At 36.9% G+C, this 21,455-nt stretch overlaps 1 protein-coding gene across 3 annotated transcripts in view; it reads left to right on the forward strand.

Moving 5' to 3' along the window:
* Positions 1-21,455, forward strand: part of NLGN4X (neuroligin 4 X-linked) — a 181,800-nt gene that overhangs the window by 149,542 nt on the left and 10,803 nt on the right. For all 3 annotated transcript variants that reach the window (XM_051638090.1, XM_051638108.1, XM_051638100.1), the window contains 2 exons: positions 17,916-18,101; positions 19,871-20,660. In XM_051638090.1, coding sequence (XP_051494050.1) covers positions 17,916-18,101; positions 19,871-20,660 — 976 coding nt within the window. The remainder of the gene's footprint in view (positions 1-17,915; positions 18,102-19,870; positions 20,661-21,455) is intronic.

Genomic DNA, 21,455 nt, shown 5'->3' on the forward strand with positions numbered 1-21,455 from the left:
AGTACTTTTAGAGTCGTTAATGACAACTTTTTTTGTTAAAAATCAGAGGACTGAAAGTCTTTTATTTTAGGATTATATTCTTGAATAGTAGGGAGAAATATAAAGATGGTTTAATTTTGTGCAAGCATTTTTCCTCCCATTTTTCAATCTTATGAATGCCTGGAATCAAGCTATAGGAACTACTGATCATCTCTGGCTTTCAGCAGAAACCAGCACAAAGAGCTTAACGAAAACTGCAGCATGTAAACTCCTAGTCTTCACAACTGGTTTCTAAAGAAACTATTATTTCTGTCACATTCTTTGGTTGAAAATAACAAATAGAAAGTTATCCTTTTTATGATACTGTTTTGAAATATTCAAAGCATGAATATTGAACATTTTCTAACCTTTTTTTCCTCTGCAAAATAGTATCTATTTCATAATCAGAATACTGAAGGATGGAAACAGCAAAGTCCATGTAAGCAACATTTGCATGTCATAAAATAAGATGTATATGTGCAAATCCAGCATCAATTTCATATTTCCTGTATATTCAATACATGTTGTAGGACTTTCTGTCTTAATCTTTTACAATCTTAAAGAATCTGAAGGCATCAGAAAGGCTCCAGGAAATAAATAAATAAATGTATATATATATTTAATAAATAAATGTATCTTATATATATTTTAATAACCAAATTTAATCAAAGGTTTCAGGCTTCTCTGATACATTTTCTGCTATGGAGAATCAGAATAGTTTACTTTCTCACCAGACTAAACAACCTAACATCTGGAGATAGTCATACTACCTTTATATAACACTTTTTTTTTTTTTTTTTTTTTTCATAGCAGATAGATTTCTTCATCATTTGTGTCTCGTCCTCTTGGGTGATAATTATAATGTTCTCACAATTTTTTAGGTAGATTTTGAGCCCTGAAACCCCTTAGTTTTGCTTGGATTTTAGAGAATTGGAGTTAACTTCAACACACTGAGCATTGTTTTGAGTAGAAATAATTAAATACACTCATCTTTTACTAGTGATGCATCGAGTGTGGGTGCATCAAGAGTGTTTGCTGCTTTAATGTGTGCCAGCTGAGGCAAGGAGGAGAAGTGGATTGACTCTACAGGAATACGATTCATGTGGGAGAATTCGATTGCATTATTCATTTTTTATGCAAAATAAGTGATAGTACAAGTTGGCACGTGAAATACTGTAGATTTGAGAAGCATGGTAACTGCTGTCACAACCTTGCCTAACCCTGACAGGTGCAGCAGTCTTTCTAACCACCCCTCTGATCTTCACTCCTTTCCTCAATTTTCATCTTCCTCCTAGTTTCTTTAGAGCGCAGTAAGTGATCGTCTCCTCCCCAGTTATTTCAGCAACACTTTGCTGGTTTGGAAAATGAGTCTCATCTGATAGACTTCTGTGGGTGCTTCCCTTGCTTGCCCCTGACAGCATGTATCAGGAGGGGCTGAGGTTGTGCTTGCTGTGCCCTTAGACATTAGTCCCATTTAACTCTTCTTGTTGGTGTGAAGAGTGATTCCTTCAGTGGCAGTTCAGAGCAGGAGTGTAATTCAGTGTTTACGTTTGCCCTCTAGGAAAGGTGTGGGTTTTCTTTGTCCCTCCAATAACTATAGAAGATTCTCTGAAGATTAACTTTCTTTTGCAAAAATTTGACACTGTGGGTAGGATCCTCCTATTATTTGTATCTCTGTCTGAGAAACCAAATTCTCAATACTGTAGAGAATATTTTCTAGTAACAGAACAGGAATCTGTGTTATTTTGGTCTTGAAATGTGTTACGTACATCAGTAGTGTGCACTGGGGGGGGAGAATATCTCCAAAAATCACCTCTGAGATTAGGGCTTTCTCACTGCACTATTTCCAGTGGTCTCTGATAAATCAGCAAAACTGAATTTACCTTGAAGAAAAATGAAGAACTTGAATATAATTTGGAGATATTTAGAAACCCCAGAATGTCTTCTAAAGCTAATTCTAGTACAGTGTCTTTATTCCAATATTCCTAGCTTTCTCACATGGTAATAAAATCACTACATGGACACATAAACATCATTTGTATAACAACTAAAACCATCGTGCTGAACAAATTAAGTTTATCCTCAGATTCATAAAAAACGATTTTTAAACCTAGAAAATAGTAATTTGTTATTGTTAGCCTTTATAATGACTTAATACTATAAAACATGTCTTATTAGTTAGAGAAATAAGAACAAAGCACCAAAACCCAATACCTACTAAAAATGTACTAGTGGAGAAAATCCCACATTACCAGCAAGATTAAATTAAACAAATCTAATTGTAATTTCCTTTTCTAAATTATGAATGTAATAATTTAGAATATAATTCCTCTCTAAGGCCCAGAGTAATTCCATTAGGAAGCCATTATATACTACTTAAGAGAATGAAGTTTATGTGATGCCTATGAAATGACAGGTATTGTAGCATGAACTCAGCTAGCAACAGATGAATTTTATCTTAAAGTATCCAAAATTTACAGGTTGGATTTTCATCTTATTTGAAATTATAAACTTTACCTCATCTGTGATGACAATTCTAATAATTACAAAAAATCAGAGAAATCACCAACTACATGAATAATTAAAGACAAAAAATACTGGCAGATATGTAAAGAGTGAACAATGAGTAGGACAATCTCCCATCAGGACAGTTGCCTTAACTAGTCCCACTCTAGTTTATTTTTATGTTTCTATTGTTATTTATATATTATATTTTATGATAATGTATTTGTGATTAATGCTTATATATAGTATGATTGCAAATACACTTAAATAAATGCCATGTAAAATCTGCAAAGTGATACTAGATTTAAAACTAAGAACTGCAAATTGAATTAGGGGTAATAATACCTTCTGAATTAACAGATGTTGGTCCAAACCGGTTCTAAATAGCAAAAATGTTTCACCTATTATGAAAATGTGGTAGGCGAGACTGACTCTCGACCTTCTGAATTTATGCAGAGCTTTATAGAAAACTTAAGAAATAATGTGTTAAAACAAAGAAGAAACTCGGTTTTTTTGTTTTATTTAAGCATAACATATTATTACCGTCAGAATTTATTTTTTACTTTTTTCTTTTAATGAAAAAATACCTCCCGATTCTCAGATGACCAAAAAAAAAGCCCAGCTAATTTATTATTCAACTTTATGAAAGTTGTTTGGCAGACATCATAATTATAGATACTTAGCTTAATGTTTCTCTAGGAATGCTCAAGTTAGAATTGTCAAAGTATACTTTAAAATAATTGAGATCTCTGTGTGTAAATGATTGGATTACTGAGGCTATGGAAGTGCTAAGAAGGGGTTTATACTTGCTGTTTTGTTTTTAAATAGAGTAACTGTGCCACATAATAGTTCTACTGTCTGGTAAGCTCCTCTTTAGAAACACTAACTCAAAATATGCCGGCTGTTTGAATGTGCAGCAGAATTTAGTTCACTTTGTTAGAACTGCAAACGCTGAGGCACATTATTTAAATCCAGTTATTTTTCACAGGGGATTAAAGATGTACAAAACTAATCTGAGACAATCTATTTTAATATATTCAGTGGACTTCAGTGTCAACGACTTAGAAAAGATAGTTCTGTCAAAAACTTATTTTTAAAAAATAAACTAAATATGCATGTAGGACTTCGTCCTATTTGCAGAAGTCACTTTTTTCTTAAAAATTTCATTTTAGCCATTTCTGAAGTAGAACACTCAGCACAGGCAACATGTATAACACATGGTGGGGGTTGGGTGATGCAGTGGCAGTGCTGCTCTCATCAGGCATTGGAGTGGTTCCTGTGGGTCCTGTAAATCAGTGAAATAATTAAATTTAATATGTGTTCTGCTGCCTTTGCTGTCCTGTTTACCAATTAGCAATAGGAAATTTGGTACTGGCACATGCCAGTGTCCTCCACTGTAGAAGAATGATACATTCTCTGTAATCTGCTGTTTTAATGCATCATAGTTTTGTTTAAGTGGGATACTTTGCCCACATCCACTGACAGGGTTCTTCAGCAGACATTTTATACCTTGCATAGAAAATTCATTTTAAGGGAGCATTTAATTAAAACCCTAATGGATCAAGATAAAGAATTATTAATCAGTTACTTTGGCTGAAAACCATTTCTGCTATGCCTTTCCCAAAGGGGTCTGTGTAGTATAATTATTAATGATTTTAGAAGATATATGCAGAATATATAGCACAAAAAGACTTTTCAACTTTATTTTTGGCTCCCAGGAATTTTATTAAAGGTTTTGTCAGTGATTAGTCACTGTCAGACTAGAGAGTGGTGAGGTTAATTTTTCCCAAGTCCTTGTCCTTAGTGCTTTGTCAAGGAGCTAAGAATTTTTCAGATTATTAAGGGTATTATGAATTTTAGTCAAATATTATCAACAGAGCTGTCTAATTTCTCAGAAAATCCTACTGCATGTTACACGAGCTTTCAGAACAGCATACTGCTTTGTTCATAGGTTGTTGAAACCATGCTTCGTAATGGTATGCACCACAAATAAATAAGGCAAGGGCATTATCAGCTGCTTTCAATAAGAAGTTAGGATGTAATTAGCTTCTCATAACAACCATTATACGATTAAAATAATGTAACACTCCTATTAATTTTAAACAGTTCACTATTCACTTTAAATTTTGTACTCATGATCTGATGGTTTAAAAATCCACCACATTCCACATCATGAAATGCTGAACTTTTAAGTGAGTCTAAATATAACATTATTTATGATGCAAAAGAAATATTTATGGATTTTGTTCCACTATCTAATAATTTATTTTTGTAAATTAAAATCACAATAGAAGGCAGAGAAGTAGTGCAAGTCCTTTATTTGTGCAGAGTCAATTTAGCTTTTCTGTCAGTACTTCATGTACTTATCAATAACAAGCATTTTCCTTCATCAGTGTTCAAAGTATGTTTTTGAAGGCAATGCCTAGAACTGATCCATAACCAATTGGTGGCCCCCACACAGGGCACTGATGGGTGTTCAGGCTTCAAGCCAGATGTAAGAAGGATTACTTGGGTACTCATTTCATCATAGAGTAACTGGTGTTGATGCAGTAGCTCCTGCCTTTAAATGCTACTGAGTAAATAACAGCTGGTGCATTGAGCCAGGTACAGCTGCTGTATTCCAATTCTGTGCTTTTTAGCATGCTCTTCTGCTGTAAGCATAACAAAGGAAGCAGCAGCAGCTACAAATAACTGAACTGAAATTTTTGCGCATATAATGAGGTGCTCTGTTTGTGACCAATGTTTTTCGCTCAAGTCAACGGTTAAAAAGAACTTATCATTTAAGTGTACATATTTGCTATTTTTTAGCTGTCAATGCATTTATTCTCCTCTATTCTCTTCAGAGTCTTAAACTGAATAAATAAAAAAAAAAAATCTAACTTGAAAATGAGTTTGTTCTTTCCATCTGCTTGGTTACAGTTACTTCCATTCTAACTAAAGAAAAGATAACTTCAATTTTAGTGGGCTTTTAATTCTGAAGCTATTATTCTGTATCCTAGATGAACAATAATTTGCTATCTTTTAATATTTGTAGATTAAAAAAAAGGAAAAAGAAAACAGTTCATTTTCAGTTTTATAGTCTAAGCTTTCTGTTAGGCACTGTTTGCTGGTTTAGGGGGATGAACTTTATATCTGAGAAAAGGAGGCTACATAACTCAATGAGGCAACTCATTATGTCTGCTTTTTGCTACTGAGAATGATGCTTAAGAGGATTAGCAGTTGTGCATGGAGCAGAAGACAAGTGAGATCATTGCTTATCATCACTTGTTAATCATTATCCTCTTCCAAGTGGACAGTCCTCATAAGAACTCTGCCATTTGAAATCACATAGCCCTTTATAATAGATTAATGATGTCAGGCTACTTACTGGGAACATATTTTTTTATTTGATGCTGCAGTCTCTTCCTTGCATTGTCCTACTTTTCACATTTAAAGGTGCTTACCTCTGCAAGTAGTCCATTCGAACTAAAGAAATTTAAGCGCGTTTAGGTTTTATTTTGTTTGTTTGGGGTTTTTTGGGTTTGGTTTTGATTGGTTGGTTTTTTTGCTGATGTGTCCAGTATGGTATATTAGTTGTCCAGTATGTGTTATTCCTCTGTTTTCTGATATTTTGCTGCATTCTTTCTTCAAACTATGCATTCTGTCTTAAGCTCAAAATGAGGGAAACAATAGAATTGTGAACAGAGGCAGAAAAATTATTCAGCTTTCTTTGAGAGACATGCATTGCAGCTTGGAGATGGGATTATGATTGTTTTCCAGTTGATAGTGCACTGCTCTTGTATTAGATCAGCTCACTGGAAGTCATAAGTTTGCCAGCTTCCTGCATGTCACTGCTTTTTTGATCACTGAAGTTTTTTCTCAGATCGTCTGTTCTGTGTATTCTAAGGAGAATGAATGGTGCTGATCTGTAAATGCATAGGACAGTGGTAAGGGTGTTACAGACACAGCTGCAAGAGGCCATAATCAATCAATCAATAATCGAGGCCAATTCCCACTATAGGGCCAATGCAAAGAATGAGCATTATCCTACTTCTATTTTTTTTGCCATCCATTGAATTCTCACACTTAGGCCATCTCCCTGCAAGAAGCAACATGAGCTGGATATTACCTGTAGGGTATCTGTTATATCAGTATGTGCCTGCCTTGTTGGGACTGAATTCACAGAATCAAGGTTGCTCTGCTATGTTTATTAAATAACATAAGAGTTAGTTTGGATAGTTAGTTTATTTACAGAAACATACAGTTCATAGAATCATAGAATGGCTAGGGTTGGAAGGGACCTTAAAGATCATCTCGTTCCAATCACAGGGAAATCAGCGGCTCGACCAAGTTGCTGAAAGCCCCCAGCTGTCTTTCCATTAGAGGTAGTAATCATGTATCTAAGTAATGTTACAGGTCAAACAAGTTGAGTGAAAAAGCAAAGGAAATAATGCACTCAGATTGGCCTGATAATAGCTCTTATGTAATATGTACAAAATCCTAATTCTATGCAAAACCCATCTTTTTCCACCCCCTTGCCATGGGCTAAGACACCTCCTACTAGACCAGGTTGCTCAAAGCCCCATCCAACCTGGCCTTGAACACTTTGAGGGATGGGTCATCCACACCTTCTCTGGGAAGCCTGTTTCAGTGTCACTCTACCCTCACGGTAAAGAATCTCTTCCTAATATCTAATCTAAATCTACTCTATTTCATCTTTTCCCCACTGTACCCCAGGCCAGTAGGCTGGAGGTGGGCAAAAGGTTGGGAGGGTGAGCAAGAGTCAGGACAGCTGACCCAAATTGGCCAAGAGGATACCTTATGCTATATAATATCATGCTTAGAGAATATAACATCAGAGGAAGAAGTGGGGTGGGTTTGGCTTCCAAGTAGCTGTTGTTCAGAGACTGTCAAGGCACCACTCTGACTGTGGGAGGTAGAGAGTGATGCTCTTTCTTTCAGTTGGTTTTTGGTTTTGGGTTTGGTTTGGTTTGCTCTTTCTTTGACCTATTATACTGTCTTCATCTCAACCCACAAGTTTCCTTGTGTTTGTTCTCATTTTCTCCTTGTACGTTTTAGGGGAGGGTGACTGCATTGAAGCTTTGTAGGTGTATGGCTGCTGGCCAGGGTCAACACACCACAAATAGTAGTGACTCATGCAAATGTTTTTCTGTACTCATAAGGCATTTCTATTCTTTAATGCCTTTGGATATGACCATGTAGATCAATGAATCAATGACAAGAGAGTATTTTCAAAGCGTAGGCTGATTGAGTACACCAGGTATTTATCAGTCTCTTTGCCAACACAGATAATTATTTTTTTTTACTTCTTGTTGTGTGCTGTTGGGGTTTTTGTTGTTGTTTTGGTTTGTATTTTTTTATTCTTTTTTATTATTTTCTCACTGGGTTTTTTTTCTCCTTTTTTTTTTTTTTTTTTCCCCTGGCTATGACAAATTGAATGTCTTCAATCTTTAATGCTTTAGACATTGGACTAACCTCATTGCACAATAGTTTCAGAGATTTTTACAACGAATAAGGCAAATTTAAAAGCAGTTAAGGTGTCATGTATAAATTTAAATTGGATTCATTAAAACTTTTTCATTGTAGAAATATCGTAATGGCTTAACTGAGGGAAGCTTGTTGACCTCCCTAGTGCTCTGATAAATTTGTGCTCTCTAAGAAGCTTTTCACTCTTTAGACATGTGTATATAAATAGGTTTTAAATCTCCTTAAAATGCATCCTATTGTCTTTTCTTATTCTTTTCTCCATAAATTCTCATATAAACATATGCTATACAGAACATTTTCAAAAGGCTTTTATGTATTTAGGACTAGATATTCTCCTGAATTGTAAAGAACGCACTTTAGATTTCAGTACTGAATCAATATAGAAACCTATAATATTCTCACTTCTCTTTCTCTAAGATCTGTTCTTTTGTACTGCATGTAGTAATGAGATGTTCTTTTTAAACAAGCAGATTTAGCTTTTGACTTCACAATAGAATTAATTTGAAAGGATCCATCAAGGTAGAATCATAAGAGACTGTTTTCTTGCTTATGCCCAAGTTAGAAAATCACGTTAAAGACATTGCTGTACTTTATATTTTAACATATATTTTAAATATATTTAACATACATTTTAACATCATCTGTTAACTCATATGAAAACTGTAAGCTGACTTGTCTTCACTATTCTTTTCTCTTCACTTATCATATCCTGAATTGAAATGTAAAAAGTGTTATTTGGAGCTGAGTAGGGTAAGCAAGCCATAGCAGGCAGAAGTTTCTTTCTGTGACCACTACTTTAGAATAGCAGGCCATTCCACTGCTTGAGTAACTGAATATTAAAAAGTTAGCTTTTGCAGTAGCACCTGCAAATTTCAAATAATTTTTCAGCTGAAGAATAAGCATTATTGTTTTGTTTTCAGGGTGAAGTAGTGCCTGTGTAACATTTTTTTCTGAACAGACACATATATGGCCACTCCAACATCCTCCAGTTTGTCTCAGTCAATAGACAGGTGTCTCAGACTCTCTCTGCACAGAGTGAGTCTGTTGCAGCAGTGATGCTTACTCAGCTTTGCATAGGCCATTCAAACTGCAGGAAAAATTCAGCAATGCTTTTCTTTCTGCTAAACGTGTCAAGGACACCAGGACTCCACCTTGCATTACACCATCTTTGCAGTAAAGTTTAAACAGTACTGTTCAAGTTAAGCATAGAGTCAAAATAAAAAGGAATATGTAGTAACATTGATTCCAACCAAAACATTGTCTAGCCAAGTGTCCTTTTTCCAAACACTATTTGGGAATGTTTGTGGACAGTTAGAGAAGTGGAAGTATAGGAAAAACTTACATGGTGATTTGCTCTCATATTCCTCTATCATCCAACTATTTTTATCTCAGGAACTGCTTGATGAAATCCAATGGGGTAGAGTACTAGGACCTGGAAAAAGGGGCTGACCGCTTGAGAGGAATACAAGAATGTTGTCAGAAGATGTAGGGATGCAACAAGGAAAGAATCCTTCTAAGGAGGCTAAGGCCTCCTTAGAATTAAAACTGGCAAGGGAGGTCAAGAAAGGCTTCTCTAAGTGTATTTGAGGCAAAAGGAAGACTAGATGAAATGTAGGCCCGCTGCTGAATGAAGTGAGCAGGATATAAAGAAGGCAGAGTTGCTGAATGCCTTCTTTGCCTTGGTCTTTACTGCTCAAGCCAGCCCTCAGGAATCCCGGACCTTTGAGACCACAGAGGAAGTCAGGTGAAAGGAAGACTTTGCCTTGGTTGGAGAGGATTTGTTTTAACACCAACTGAGTAAACTGGACATCCACAAATCCATGGGCCCTGATGGGATGCACCCTGAGGTGCTCAATGAGCTGGCAGAATTCATTGCTAGGCCATTCTCCATTATCTTTTAAAAATCCTGGAGGACAGGGCAAGATAGATGACCCGGATAACTACAGACTGGTCAGCCATACCTCTGTCACTGGAAAGGTGGTGGAACAGCTTGTTCTTGGTGCCATCTCAAAGTATGTTGAGGAAAAGAGGGTCATTAGGAGTAGTCAGCCTGGATTCACTAAGGGGAAGTCAAGCTTGACCAATCTGATAGTCTTCTACAATGGCATAACTGGATGGATAGACAAGGGGAGGGAAGTGGATGTCTACCTTGATTTCAGCAAGGCTTTCGACACTGTCTCCCACAGCGTCCTCACAGCCAAACTCAAGAAAAGGTGGACTGGATGATAGTGAGGTGGGCTGGGAACTGATTGAAGGTCAGAGCACAGAGACTTGTAGTAAGAGGGGCAGAATGTAGTTGAAGAACTGTGCCTAGTGGTGTCCCCCAGGGCTCAGTACTGGGTCCAGTCCTGTTCAATATATTCATTAATGACCTGGATGCAGGGATAGAGTGTACTATTAGCAAGTTTGCCGATGATACAAAACTGGGAGGGATATCTGACACCAGCAGGGTGTGCTGCCATCCAGCGTGACCTGGACAGGCTGGAGGGTTGGGCAGGGAGAAACTTAATGAAGTTCAACAAGGGCACATATAAAGTACTGCATCTGGGGAGGAAAAGGACAAGTTGGGTGCTGACCTGCTGGAGAGCACCTCTGGGGAGAAGGACCTCAGGATCCTGGTGGACAACAGGCTGATCATGAGCCAACAATGTGCCCTTGTGACCAAGAAGGCTAATGGCATCCTGGGGTGCATTAAGAATAGTATGGCCAGTAGGTGAAAGGAGGTTGTCCTCTTCCTCTATTCTGCCCTGGTGAGGCCTCATTTGGAATACTGCATCTGATTCTGGGCTCCCCAGTTCATGAAGGATAAGGAACTACTGGGACAAGTCCAGCGCAGAGCCACAAAGATGATTAGAGGAATGGAACATCTACCCTATGCGGAAATGCTGAGAGAGCTGGGTCTGTTTAGCCTGGAGAAGAGGAGGCTGGGGAGGGAACTCATAAATGCTGTCAGTTTGACTCAGGATCAACAGCTGAAACAGTGACAATAGTGGTCTTGATCCCCTCCCACTCAGGTAGGGAAGGAGAGAGATAATGAAGGAGACTTCCCAGACTGAAAACTAGACTAGACAGCTTTAATTAAATATTAATGATAAAAGAAAATATGTACAATTATATACATATGTGTTCAGGAATGTGTAAAAATCCCTATTTCCTCTGCCTCCCCTCGTCCCCAGCAACTCTCACGGCATCTCCTGAGCTGTTCCAAAATGTCCCAGAGGGCTGCTGGGGATCGCAGCAGAGCAAACAGGAGCTGAGGGGAGAGTTATGAGGGTCAGGAATGCATAAGTCTGGGAATCAATGGTGATGAATAGGTGGAGTTCTCCCCAGACACTGGCCATGGATGGAAGAGAAAGGAAGAAGAAGCAGCAAGAAGGGGCTTGACTTCCATGATCCCTGACCTTACACTGAGCTTACATAGATCTATGGAATGGAATACTTTGGTCAGTTTTGCTGTCCGTCTAGTCCACTCCTCCCTATGGGAGAGCTGCAGATACAACTCTTCTCCTCCTGTAACATCTGAGGCTACAGATTCAACAAGCAGAGCAAAGTGACCTTGGCATCTCAGCAGTAACATAAACATTCCAGTGTTATCAGTCCACTAGATGGAAAACTTGATGCTAGTTAAAAGAGAGATTACTTAAAAAAAAAATATAAAAAAATCAGTAAAAAAAAATGGGCTTTGTCCTGGCTCAAACCAGGACAAATGCTCATAATTATCTAAAGACTGGGTGTCAGGAGTATGGTATCAGTCTCTTTTCCACAGTGTCCAGTGACAGGACAAGGGGCAATGGGCACAAGCTAGAGCGTAGGAGGTTCAAGTTAAACATCACAAAAAACTTCTTTACTGCGAGAGTAACAGAGCACTGGAACAGGCTGCCCAGAGAGGCTGTGGAGTTTCCTTCTCTGGAGACATTCAAAACCCATCTGGACATGTTCCTGTGTGATCTTCTGTAAGTGATCATGCTCAGGCAGGAGGGCTGGATGATCTTCAGAGGTCCCTTCCAACCCTGACGATTCTATAACTTCTAAACCAACTGTGGTCTCTGTATACTATAATCCCCAATGGACTTCACATTTGAGCACTTCACCTTTTCAGTTTAGTAACTATGCTTTTACAGGTAAATGTGATAGGTACAGACAAAAGCTATTAGAAAATAGGAAGACTGCTGTATGCTTGTCATTTGTTCTTTGCTTGAAAAAGGTCCCACACTGGCATTTCACAAATGAAAATAAAAAAAAGAAAGACATGATTATGCTTCGAAGCATAGCCTCTTATATCTTACCTTTATTGCTTATGTCATATTTCCAATCAGATGCTGTACAAATCGATCTTATTTGTGAGAATTTTGCCTGAGAAAAGAAATTGCAATAGTCTGTAAAGGTCTGGGCAGCAGTCATGAAATGGCATAAAACCAAAAGAAATATGAATCCAGGCAATAGAGCAGAGGCCTAAAAAGGAGGAGACAAATAGATCAAAATACACTATCTTGTTGGTTTTGTACAGATTTCCTAATGATCAATATGTAAGGGCTATATTTCAGAAATTAAATGTTTTTTTAAGAAAACCTGAGAAAGGCAGAAGAGGAAGTGAGAGTACATTTGCAGTGAAGTACCTCATTTCAAGAACCACTTTTAAAATTGATTGTAGTAGCTACTAAGATGTATGATAGAATGAGGTTTGATCTTTCTTCTTAGCCCTTAAATTGGAAAGAAATATTCAAATGTAACTGCTTTGGGGTTTTATTTAAATCTTAAAATGAGTGCAATTTACCAGTACCAAATTGTATTTTTAAATTTTTATACTATTTTCAGCCAGTAAGAAGATACTGGCTTTCACACATCAAATCAACTTGTCTGTTTCCACTGGGAGTTTTTACAACATCTGTGCAGCATAGATGCAGATTAAAAAAAAAAAAAAAAAATTGTCCCAAGAGCTACAAGATTAGTGCAAAATATTCTTCCTTGAGAAAACAAAATATTTGTTTGTTTGTTTGTTTTTTACTATTGAAGAAAGTTACTGGTATACCTTGCTTTGCAAAAAATCATGATAGGGGAATCTTTTGCATTTGTAGTTTTCCTGGCTTCCCCTTAAGTTTCTACTAACAATTTCTTAGAGCCTGGGATGGACTAGAGAGAATGATGTTTGCACCCATGTGACTATGCATATCAAATGGAAACATTTTAAGATTAGATTATATTGGCATACAGCACCTCATATTTAAACTGAGAAAGTGAGAGATTAAGTCAATTTTTTTTTGAAAAATGTAATGTAGTACAAATGGGTTTGATCTTTGTTACCACTGTTCCACTCTGTAGAGCAGACAATTTACTTGCATCACACATACCTTTATAATACAAGCTTTCCATTGCACCTAGTGTTGATAAAGGAATTAAACATCATTGCTAACCAACGTGGAAGGGATAAATAAGGAAGCAGTGGAAGGCAGTCTGAAGGCAGAAGTGTGGCTCAGAGGGAGGGAAAGAGAGGAGGGAAGTGGGAAGGGGGAAGAGGGAAGGGTAAATGAGGGGCAAAAAGCAATGGACAATTGAACAAATTAATTTAATATGGATTAGGCCCAAGAGCCAAAATCTGAAGATAAAGAGTGGGCTTTTCTGCGTATAATACTGGGTATTACTGGGTGTGCAAAATGGCAAAAGAAAAGTGTCACAGTCATTTTTTAAAAAATAATTTTAAGAAAATGAGAAAACAGTGTACAGGAATAAAAGAATTGCACATTACTACAAGATTGCAGTTATCTTGGTGATTTTATTTATCTCTAAGGCTGAAGCTGTAGTTCTCAGGTAATAATTTTTTTGTATTTAACTTAATGGTGTTGTTAAGTTTGATTTTTCCTTTGTCTTTATTTTTTCCTAAATGCATGTGTTTTAATTATTTTTTTCTGTTTTTCTTAAGCTTTAATTTAGTATTCATGCCGGTGGCTAGATTAGTAATTCCTGAAAGATAAAACCTCTTTTTATGCACAGCTACTGCAGATCAAAAAAAGACAATGAAACACGTCCTTAAATGGAAACAAATTCCCCTTTGTTTTCTACTGGTTAAATCCAGGAAAACTGGAGTGAGGTTGGGTTATTCAGTAGTTTTATTTCAGTAGCAGACAAAGCAGAGTCTGCCCTTTTGCCAGTCTGTCTGTCCTGAGCAATGGAAGCCATGAGTACTGGAGATTATTTATTCTCTGGATAGGGACTGATTTCACCTAACCTTGCCTAAATGGAGGTGTCAGGTCTAAGCTGGTCATCTACATTTGTCTATTTTCAGGAGAGACAGAAAATGAGTTTGTTGCGAACTCAACCAATCCAAAGCTAGATGTCTAGAAAGCTGAAGTGACTTTTGAGATTTTTTCTTTGTTTCTCTTTGTTATTACAAAAAATATTAGACTAGACACAACATTTTTAGAAGGCTAGAGTTAACAGTGATCCATACAGCCTTCCATATCTCCTCTGATTTGGAGCTCTACGTGACACAAAGATGTCAGCTCTGATTGATGTTACTTCTTGGCATACTCATTCTATTATTCTCAAACTATCTATTCTATGCATAACTTTCTATTGAAAATACCTCTGTGTAAGTATTAAGATAGATTATACTCCAATATCATATTTATTTTAAGTGAAATGCTTTATAGTTGGTAAGCAGCCTACTGAGTTATTCGCATATATGGACAAGGTTCACAGCTGAAATGCAGCTCCTGCCCCTTGCAAATTGAAAATCTGTGGTATATTTTTGATCCTGAGCATGTCCACAGTAGAGTTTTAATTTAGATCAGGAGTGCATTTCCACGGAAAACACCATCTTGCTTGCTCATTTTTTCACATTGCAGAGAGGTTCTGTAAAGCACAGCCTGGACCCTTCTAAGCTGGAAGATGTGCTCCTCCTTGTGCACAGGGTCCACAAGTGCTCATTCATTTCTTCCATGGCTTTGGACAAGACTTAAGCATAGTAAAAAACAGTATGTGAACTGTGTACAATGTGGATGTGATGTTCAGGTTTTCTGTTCTAGACTCCCTCTTGCAGGTCTGCATGGCATGCTAATGTAGGCTCCAGCCTCCAGGACTGGACCTGGACAGAAGTAAACGGTCTGGGTTGATTTTATATATACTGGCCCCTGCTATTGCCATTCCTTCTTCTGTTGCATTAGGCTAGTGAGAACTTCCAAGTTCTAACGAAATCCCAGCCTCAGGATTTTCAGATCACAGAATGCCTTTCAAATCACACCAAACTATAAAATGGGAACTATTCTTATCTGCATTTAAAAACATATACCTACAAGGCACAGAGTATAAAACTCCATCTCAAAAAAACACAACTGTCATTCCCATTTCTTCAGAATTTTAGAGTGGCACATGAAGATACTGCTCTGAAATCTTCATAATGGTCACAGAAAAAAAGCCCAACCTCTTGGTGTTGTGTGTATCTGGACAAATAATCCTTACCTAAATTTCTTGAAATTACTTTAAACAAACATTTCTCTGATATGCAGAGCATGGGAAAAAATATATCCTCATCAAGAAAAGACACATGTATTAATTCAGTTTGTGTCATGTGAGGTTCACACTTTGCCATGATGATTAATTTTTAAAATAAGAAAATTTATTCTTTTAATTAATGAGAATCAGCAGATAACTGCAGAGACAAAAAAATCCTCCTTTGCCTAACATCAGATATTCATTGACTGCAGTTTTACTCAGTCACCTTTTAGTACGTTTGGAAAGAATTCAAAATCAGAAAGATCAACCAGCTTTAGCTTGATGCTGCTAGAAGAGCTAAAAAGTGTTTAGGCTCTGAATATTAAATACCATGCTACTTTAAAGGTTACAACAGTCAGTTGCTCCCAGGGAGGTCATAGTTCTGATTGAATAAAAGCTTAATTATAGAATATTATAGAATATTGCAGTGAGCTGCAGCAACAAAGCCAGGAAGTGTGTTTTTCTTTCTTTGACAGTCCTAAAAGGAAAATAAAGGCATGTGAAAAAGAGAGAAATGCATTTGTTAAAAAATTGAGGCAATTATGGATTAATTGTTTGTTTGTTTGTTCCCCATTGGTATAGATGAGAAAAAGATGTTACTACTATTCTAACTACTGTGCTTGCCATTAGTAGAGACTTTTAAATGAAAAAGCTATATCAAATGCTATTTGGTATTTGTATTACTGCAATTTGTCTTACTGCAATTGAAGCAGCTATTTTGTGAAAAATACAAGGACTCATCACATACTTGCTGACATTAAATACCTATTAATAGTTACTAATTAAATATTTAAAAGTTTATTTTGGGTGAAAGGTTATACAGTCCATTCAGTCATGCCTTACTTTTAGTGCAGAAGTTTATGCCACCATAATGTAGGCCATATAGAACTCCATATTTAGAGTTTAGTCTGTATGTGATCTGGCTTTTAAACCTTGAGGCTGGATTTTGCATCTCATTGTAGGAATTTTGCCATAAAAAACACAACAGTGAAAGTCTGACACCTGTGAATGTCTGACACATCTAATTATTTTCTCTTGCCTTTCCTTCTCTTCCACTTTTTCCATATTGAAAATCCCTTCCACCTTGTAAATTTTAATTCTTCCTATCACTGAAAAAATAACTACAGACAGAGCGAAGAGATCTATTTTTCTTTTCCAAAGCAGGTGAAATGTACTTCAAGGCCTTTTTTTTTCTCTAGGAACCTCAGGCTTCCCTTGCTGTGCTTCTTAGGAGCATGAAGATTTGCCACAGCAGGCTGAGGTGTCTCAAAATTACAAACTCATCTCAAACTGCTTCAGGACTGCAGATTTTCAGAGCCCTGGGGCCCTCTTTTGGGAAATTTGCCTGAACTAATAATTAGCTTGGAAATACCAGCCAAGAGATTTCTTTGTTTTGTATTGATAAGCAGCTGTCAGGGGTGCCTAAATCAGTAATGCGCATCTGAAAACTTCCATATGCAGTAAGGTATTTCTAATAGACTTCTGACTTCCAGTTATCTGACAGGAAATGGTCTGTGGGGGTTAAAAAAAGGAGTGTGAGCACAAAGCTCAGTGTGGTAATATGTACGAAGCTCAAGGTCTTAACTCTGAATGATGGGCAGCACAGTTAACTGCGATGTTTCACCTTAGCTGGTCTCAGAAAAAAAAAATCTGTGTCTTAGTCTTTCAGTTATTTCCTTCTCAGTTGCAAGACAAACAGAAAATGTGCCATGCTTTGTTTCTAGAATCTGATAACCACAGTAAAGGAACAAAAAATTGTAGTGCAGCTTTCCTTGCAATTCCCAAGGAAAGAGACAAAACTGGATTTGGTGAGATAAAATCTCCCAGCCATAGACTGAATAGCCAAGCATTTACCTGTTATCTTCCTAACAAATATCCTCTGTGAAATTGGAGTGTAATTTTTTTCTAGGCCTTTTCCCTGTTCTTTTTACTGTTTTCTTCATCCTTGTTTTTCTGTTTCTGAGCATGTCTTTCTGTATCACAAGTATAGTAATCTTGGTCCATGGAAGGAGTGTTTAAAATAATGTATTGTTCTCAGTGGGAGACAGGGTATCACACTTATTTGCAGAAAAATTATTTCCTATGTTTTTGTGCCTTCCTCATACAGTTATCAAATGTTTCAAATCTTCAGGTTGCATTGTTGTATTGATACAGAATTATTTCAAAAAGGAAATAACCATTTTTTACAAATGTGACCTCTGCAGTAGGAAATAACAAAGCAAACCCAAACAGCATACAGAAGGAGTTTCACTCCCTGCACTGGAGACATTTAACTAGGACTATGACCTTTAAAAAAAGATGAAAAAAAAAAAATCCCAGAAGATGAAAAGATGGGAAGACGTGTTGTGAATATGTGGATACCCTGTAGCTAACTCTGTATCTGGTGCACTAAAATTATCTTTCTTTTTGCCTTATAGGTTTTTTAAGTACTGGGGACCAAGCTGCAAAAGGCAATTATGGATTGCTTGACCAAATCCAAGCTTTACGTTGGATTGAAGAAAATATTGGATCTTTCGGAGGAGACCCAAAAAGAGTTACTATTTTTGGATCTGGGGCAGGAGCTTCCTGTGTCAGTCTTCTGACACTTTCTCACTATTCAGAAGGTAACAATCTTCTGAGCAAAGCATGTTTTGTTTTGTTTTGTTTTGTTTTAAAAAAACATTATATTGTAACTAAAAAGGCCATATCAGGTAGGGTGAATTAGAATTACATTAAGTCTATAATTTTTGTAAAATACCTACTAACTAGTGTTCTGGATTTGTATTAGTCAACATAAGTATTTTAATATGAAAAAATAAAGGGTACTATAGAAGCAATTTCATGCAACAAATGCCATGGGCAATATAGTTTTTTCTAGCTTCATCAAGTCTCCACTGGCTCTTCTATCAAAGACTCCACCTTAATTAAAATGGAAAAGGGCAGTGACCTTTTTCATTTTCTATACACTCTTGTTTGCACTTTCAACATCTATTTAGATACTTTCCTTAATAATAGCATAACTTAACCTTATTAAAAAGTTGTTTAATTTTCCACAAGTACTGTGGGATCCCACACAGTGTTTTTAAGATTTGGAAATGAGGCCAAATCATCATAGGATTTGTGAAAGACAAGACCAAAATAGCTGTTATAAGTCCATGCTACTTCTATCACATTCAAAGAGACAAAAAACTATGGCAGAAGGCTAAGCCCTAGCAAGTAATTGTAGGTGGGCTGCTGGTAAAAATACCCTATGGAAATACATAGAATTACACATAAAAATTTAGTCTGTTGATACAAATAGGGTGCAGTGAATCACTTTTGAGTAAGCCAGGCCAGAATCGAGCAGATGAAATAATGAAAAACTTAACTAATCACATAATAGAAATTTTGTACTCTGTGCAGTAAATAATCATCACAACATTATGTTGACCACATGCAATTTTCCCCATAAATGCATCAAGGTCTTTACATGTTTTTGTAGCTGTTGCTGTCTTTGACATTTCAAGAGCTTGACAGTAGAAAACGTGCAGAAGAGGCCCCAGCATTTCAGTTTTAAGTATAAAATGGGCCATTTTAGTGATCTTACCAGGAAAAAAACAGATGGGGCAGATTCACTAAAAAGCTCCTTTTGCTTCAGTGTGCCACCAGTGCTCTGGAGATACAAAGAAGCTCTTCAACCTGGGGGTTTCATCTCTCTTAATATTAGTACATATGAAACAACAAGAAAGAGCTATTGAATCTCATCTTAATCTCTCCAAAAAATGTAAATATATTTCAATTCAACAAATAGGCAGTGCTAACACCTATGCACCAAATTAAAGAAATTATGTGAGAGTAGAAGACTCAAACCTATTAAACTGATTTTAGCAGAGCAGGTTTTTTAAAATTATGTGATGCATGGCTTCTGTGAAGGAAATGAGAAAGTGTAATTTTCATTTGACCTTTAAACTACTGAAGAGCACATTTATAAGAGTCATTTACATGGTGAAGAGGATATGATTGCTTGTAGCTGCCACTCCTTTAAATAATTTTTTACAGGACTACCACAGTGCTAAAGCCAGGGGACTTCCATTAAGGGTGCAAGAAAACTGCAGGACAAGCATGAATTTAATTCCTGAAACAGTAATCTGAAACCTTCATGCTTTATATGTATGAGCATCAAGAACAAGAGAGATTTTAATTAATAGCTTATTAGAGATACTATAAAAAGGGTACAGTGAGTAGAATATGTGGAAATTGGATTGAAACGTAGGTAAATGCATCCTTTAGTTATTTTATAATCAAAGCTTTATTTGCTTAGTGAAAGCTGATTCAATTTTATTCATTTATTTATTTAACATATATGTGTATATATGTATGATTGCATTTACATTTAAACAATTTGCACCTGCAGGTTTGTTCCAAAAGGCAATCATACAGAGTGGAACAGCCCTGTCCAGCTGGGCAGTGAACTACCAGCCTGCCAAGTACACTCGCATCTTGGCAGATAAAGTGGGCTGTGACATGCTGGATACCACTGATTTGGTTGAATGTCTTCGGAATAAGAATTACAAAGAACTCATTCAACAGACCATCACGCCAGCCACGTACCACATTGCCTTTGGGCCTGTGATAGATGGAGATGTGATTCCAGATGACCCTCAGATTCTTATGGAGCAAGGGGAATTCCTTAACTATGATATAATGCTGGGTGTGAATCAAGGGGAAGGTTTAAAATTTGTGGATGGCATTGTAGACAATGAAGATGGTGTTTCCCCCAATGATTTTGACTTTTCTGTCTCAAATTTTGTGGACAATCTATATGGTTATCCAGAAGGGAAAGATACACTGCGAGAGACCATTAAATTCATGTACACTGACTGGGCAGACAAAGAAAACCCTGAAACAAGACGGAAGACTCTGGTTGCTCTTTTTACAGACCACCAGTGGGTCGCTCCAGCTGTTGCTACTGCTGACCTGCATGCCCAGTATGGATCTCCAACATATTTCTATGCATTTTATCATCATTGCCAAAGTGAAATGAAACCCAGCTGGGCTGATTCAGCTCATGGTGATGAAGTCCCTTATGTGTTTGGGATTCCTATGATTGGCCCCACAGAACTGTTCAACTGCAACTTTTCCAAGAATGATGTCATGCTCAGTGCAGTAGTTATGACGTACTGGACTAACTTCGCCAAAACTGGGTAAGTTTGACCCCGAGCATTCCTTTTTGTTGATAGCATACTTCTAAAATAGTTAATATCCTATTGCAGTGGCTTCAAACCCTGATCTTGGAGTAATATTATAGCACTATTTGCGTAAAACAGAAGGTAGCTAGGGCTTATTCATATTTAATAGATTTTTAATTAGTGTGTTCCCTCAAACTGTTTTCTTTCAGTAGCTCAGTGAGAATAATAATGCACTGTATTTTTTATTAAAAAAATAGGTCAACTATTAAGACAAATCATGTCTCAGAGAAAAGCTGTCTCACTAAGATACAGAAAAATCAGAGGCAACATGTTTGCTACTTGAAGAAGGAATGACAGGCAGATAGTATTTATCTGTCACAAAAGAAAGGAAGTTCTTTTTTTTTTTTTGTAGCAACCTTCACAGAGATGAGGACTCGGGGAGGAACTGGAACAAAAAGGCAGACAGAAGAAAGATTTTTCCCTCTGAGGCCTATAATGGCAATAATAAGACTTGTCTGGAATGAAGAAGAGACTGATATAAATTTTGCTTTGAGAAGGTTATAAATTTAAATTAATTCTGCTTACAAAACAAAATATAGACATCAATGTTTTGCTGAAATAGAGTTGTAAACATCAGGGAAGAACTCTCAAAGCAGCTTAATCTGCAAGTGCTATTAATAATTTCTGTCTTCTTCCTATGGCACTCCTTTAAAGCATATTGCAGTGTTTTACTTGAGCAGCAAGGGCATTTTTGTTAACCTTGAGTCTTGGTACTGAATTAAAACAAAGATACTTGTGGCACAAAGGGGC

Source organism: Apus apus, chromosome 1, assembly GCF_020740795.1.
Source record: "Apus apus isolate bApuApu2 chromosome 1, bApuApu2.pri.cur, whole genome shotgun sequence".
Lineage (NCBI taxonomy): Eukaryota > Metazoa > Chordata > Aves > Apodiformes > Apodidae > Apus > Apus apus.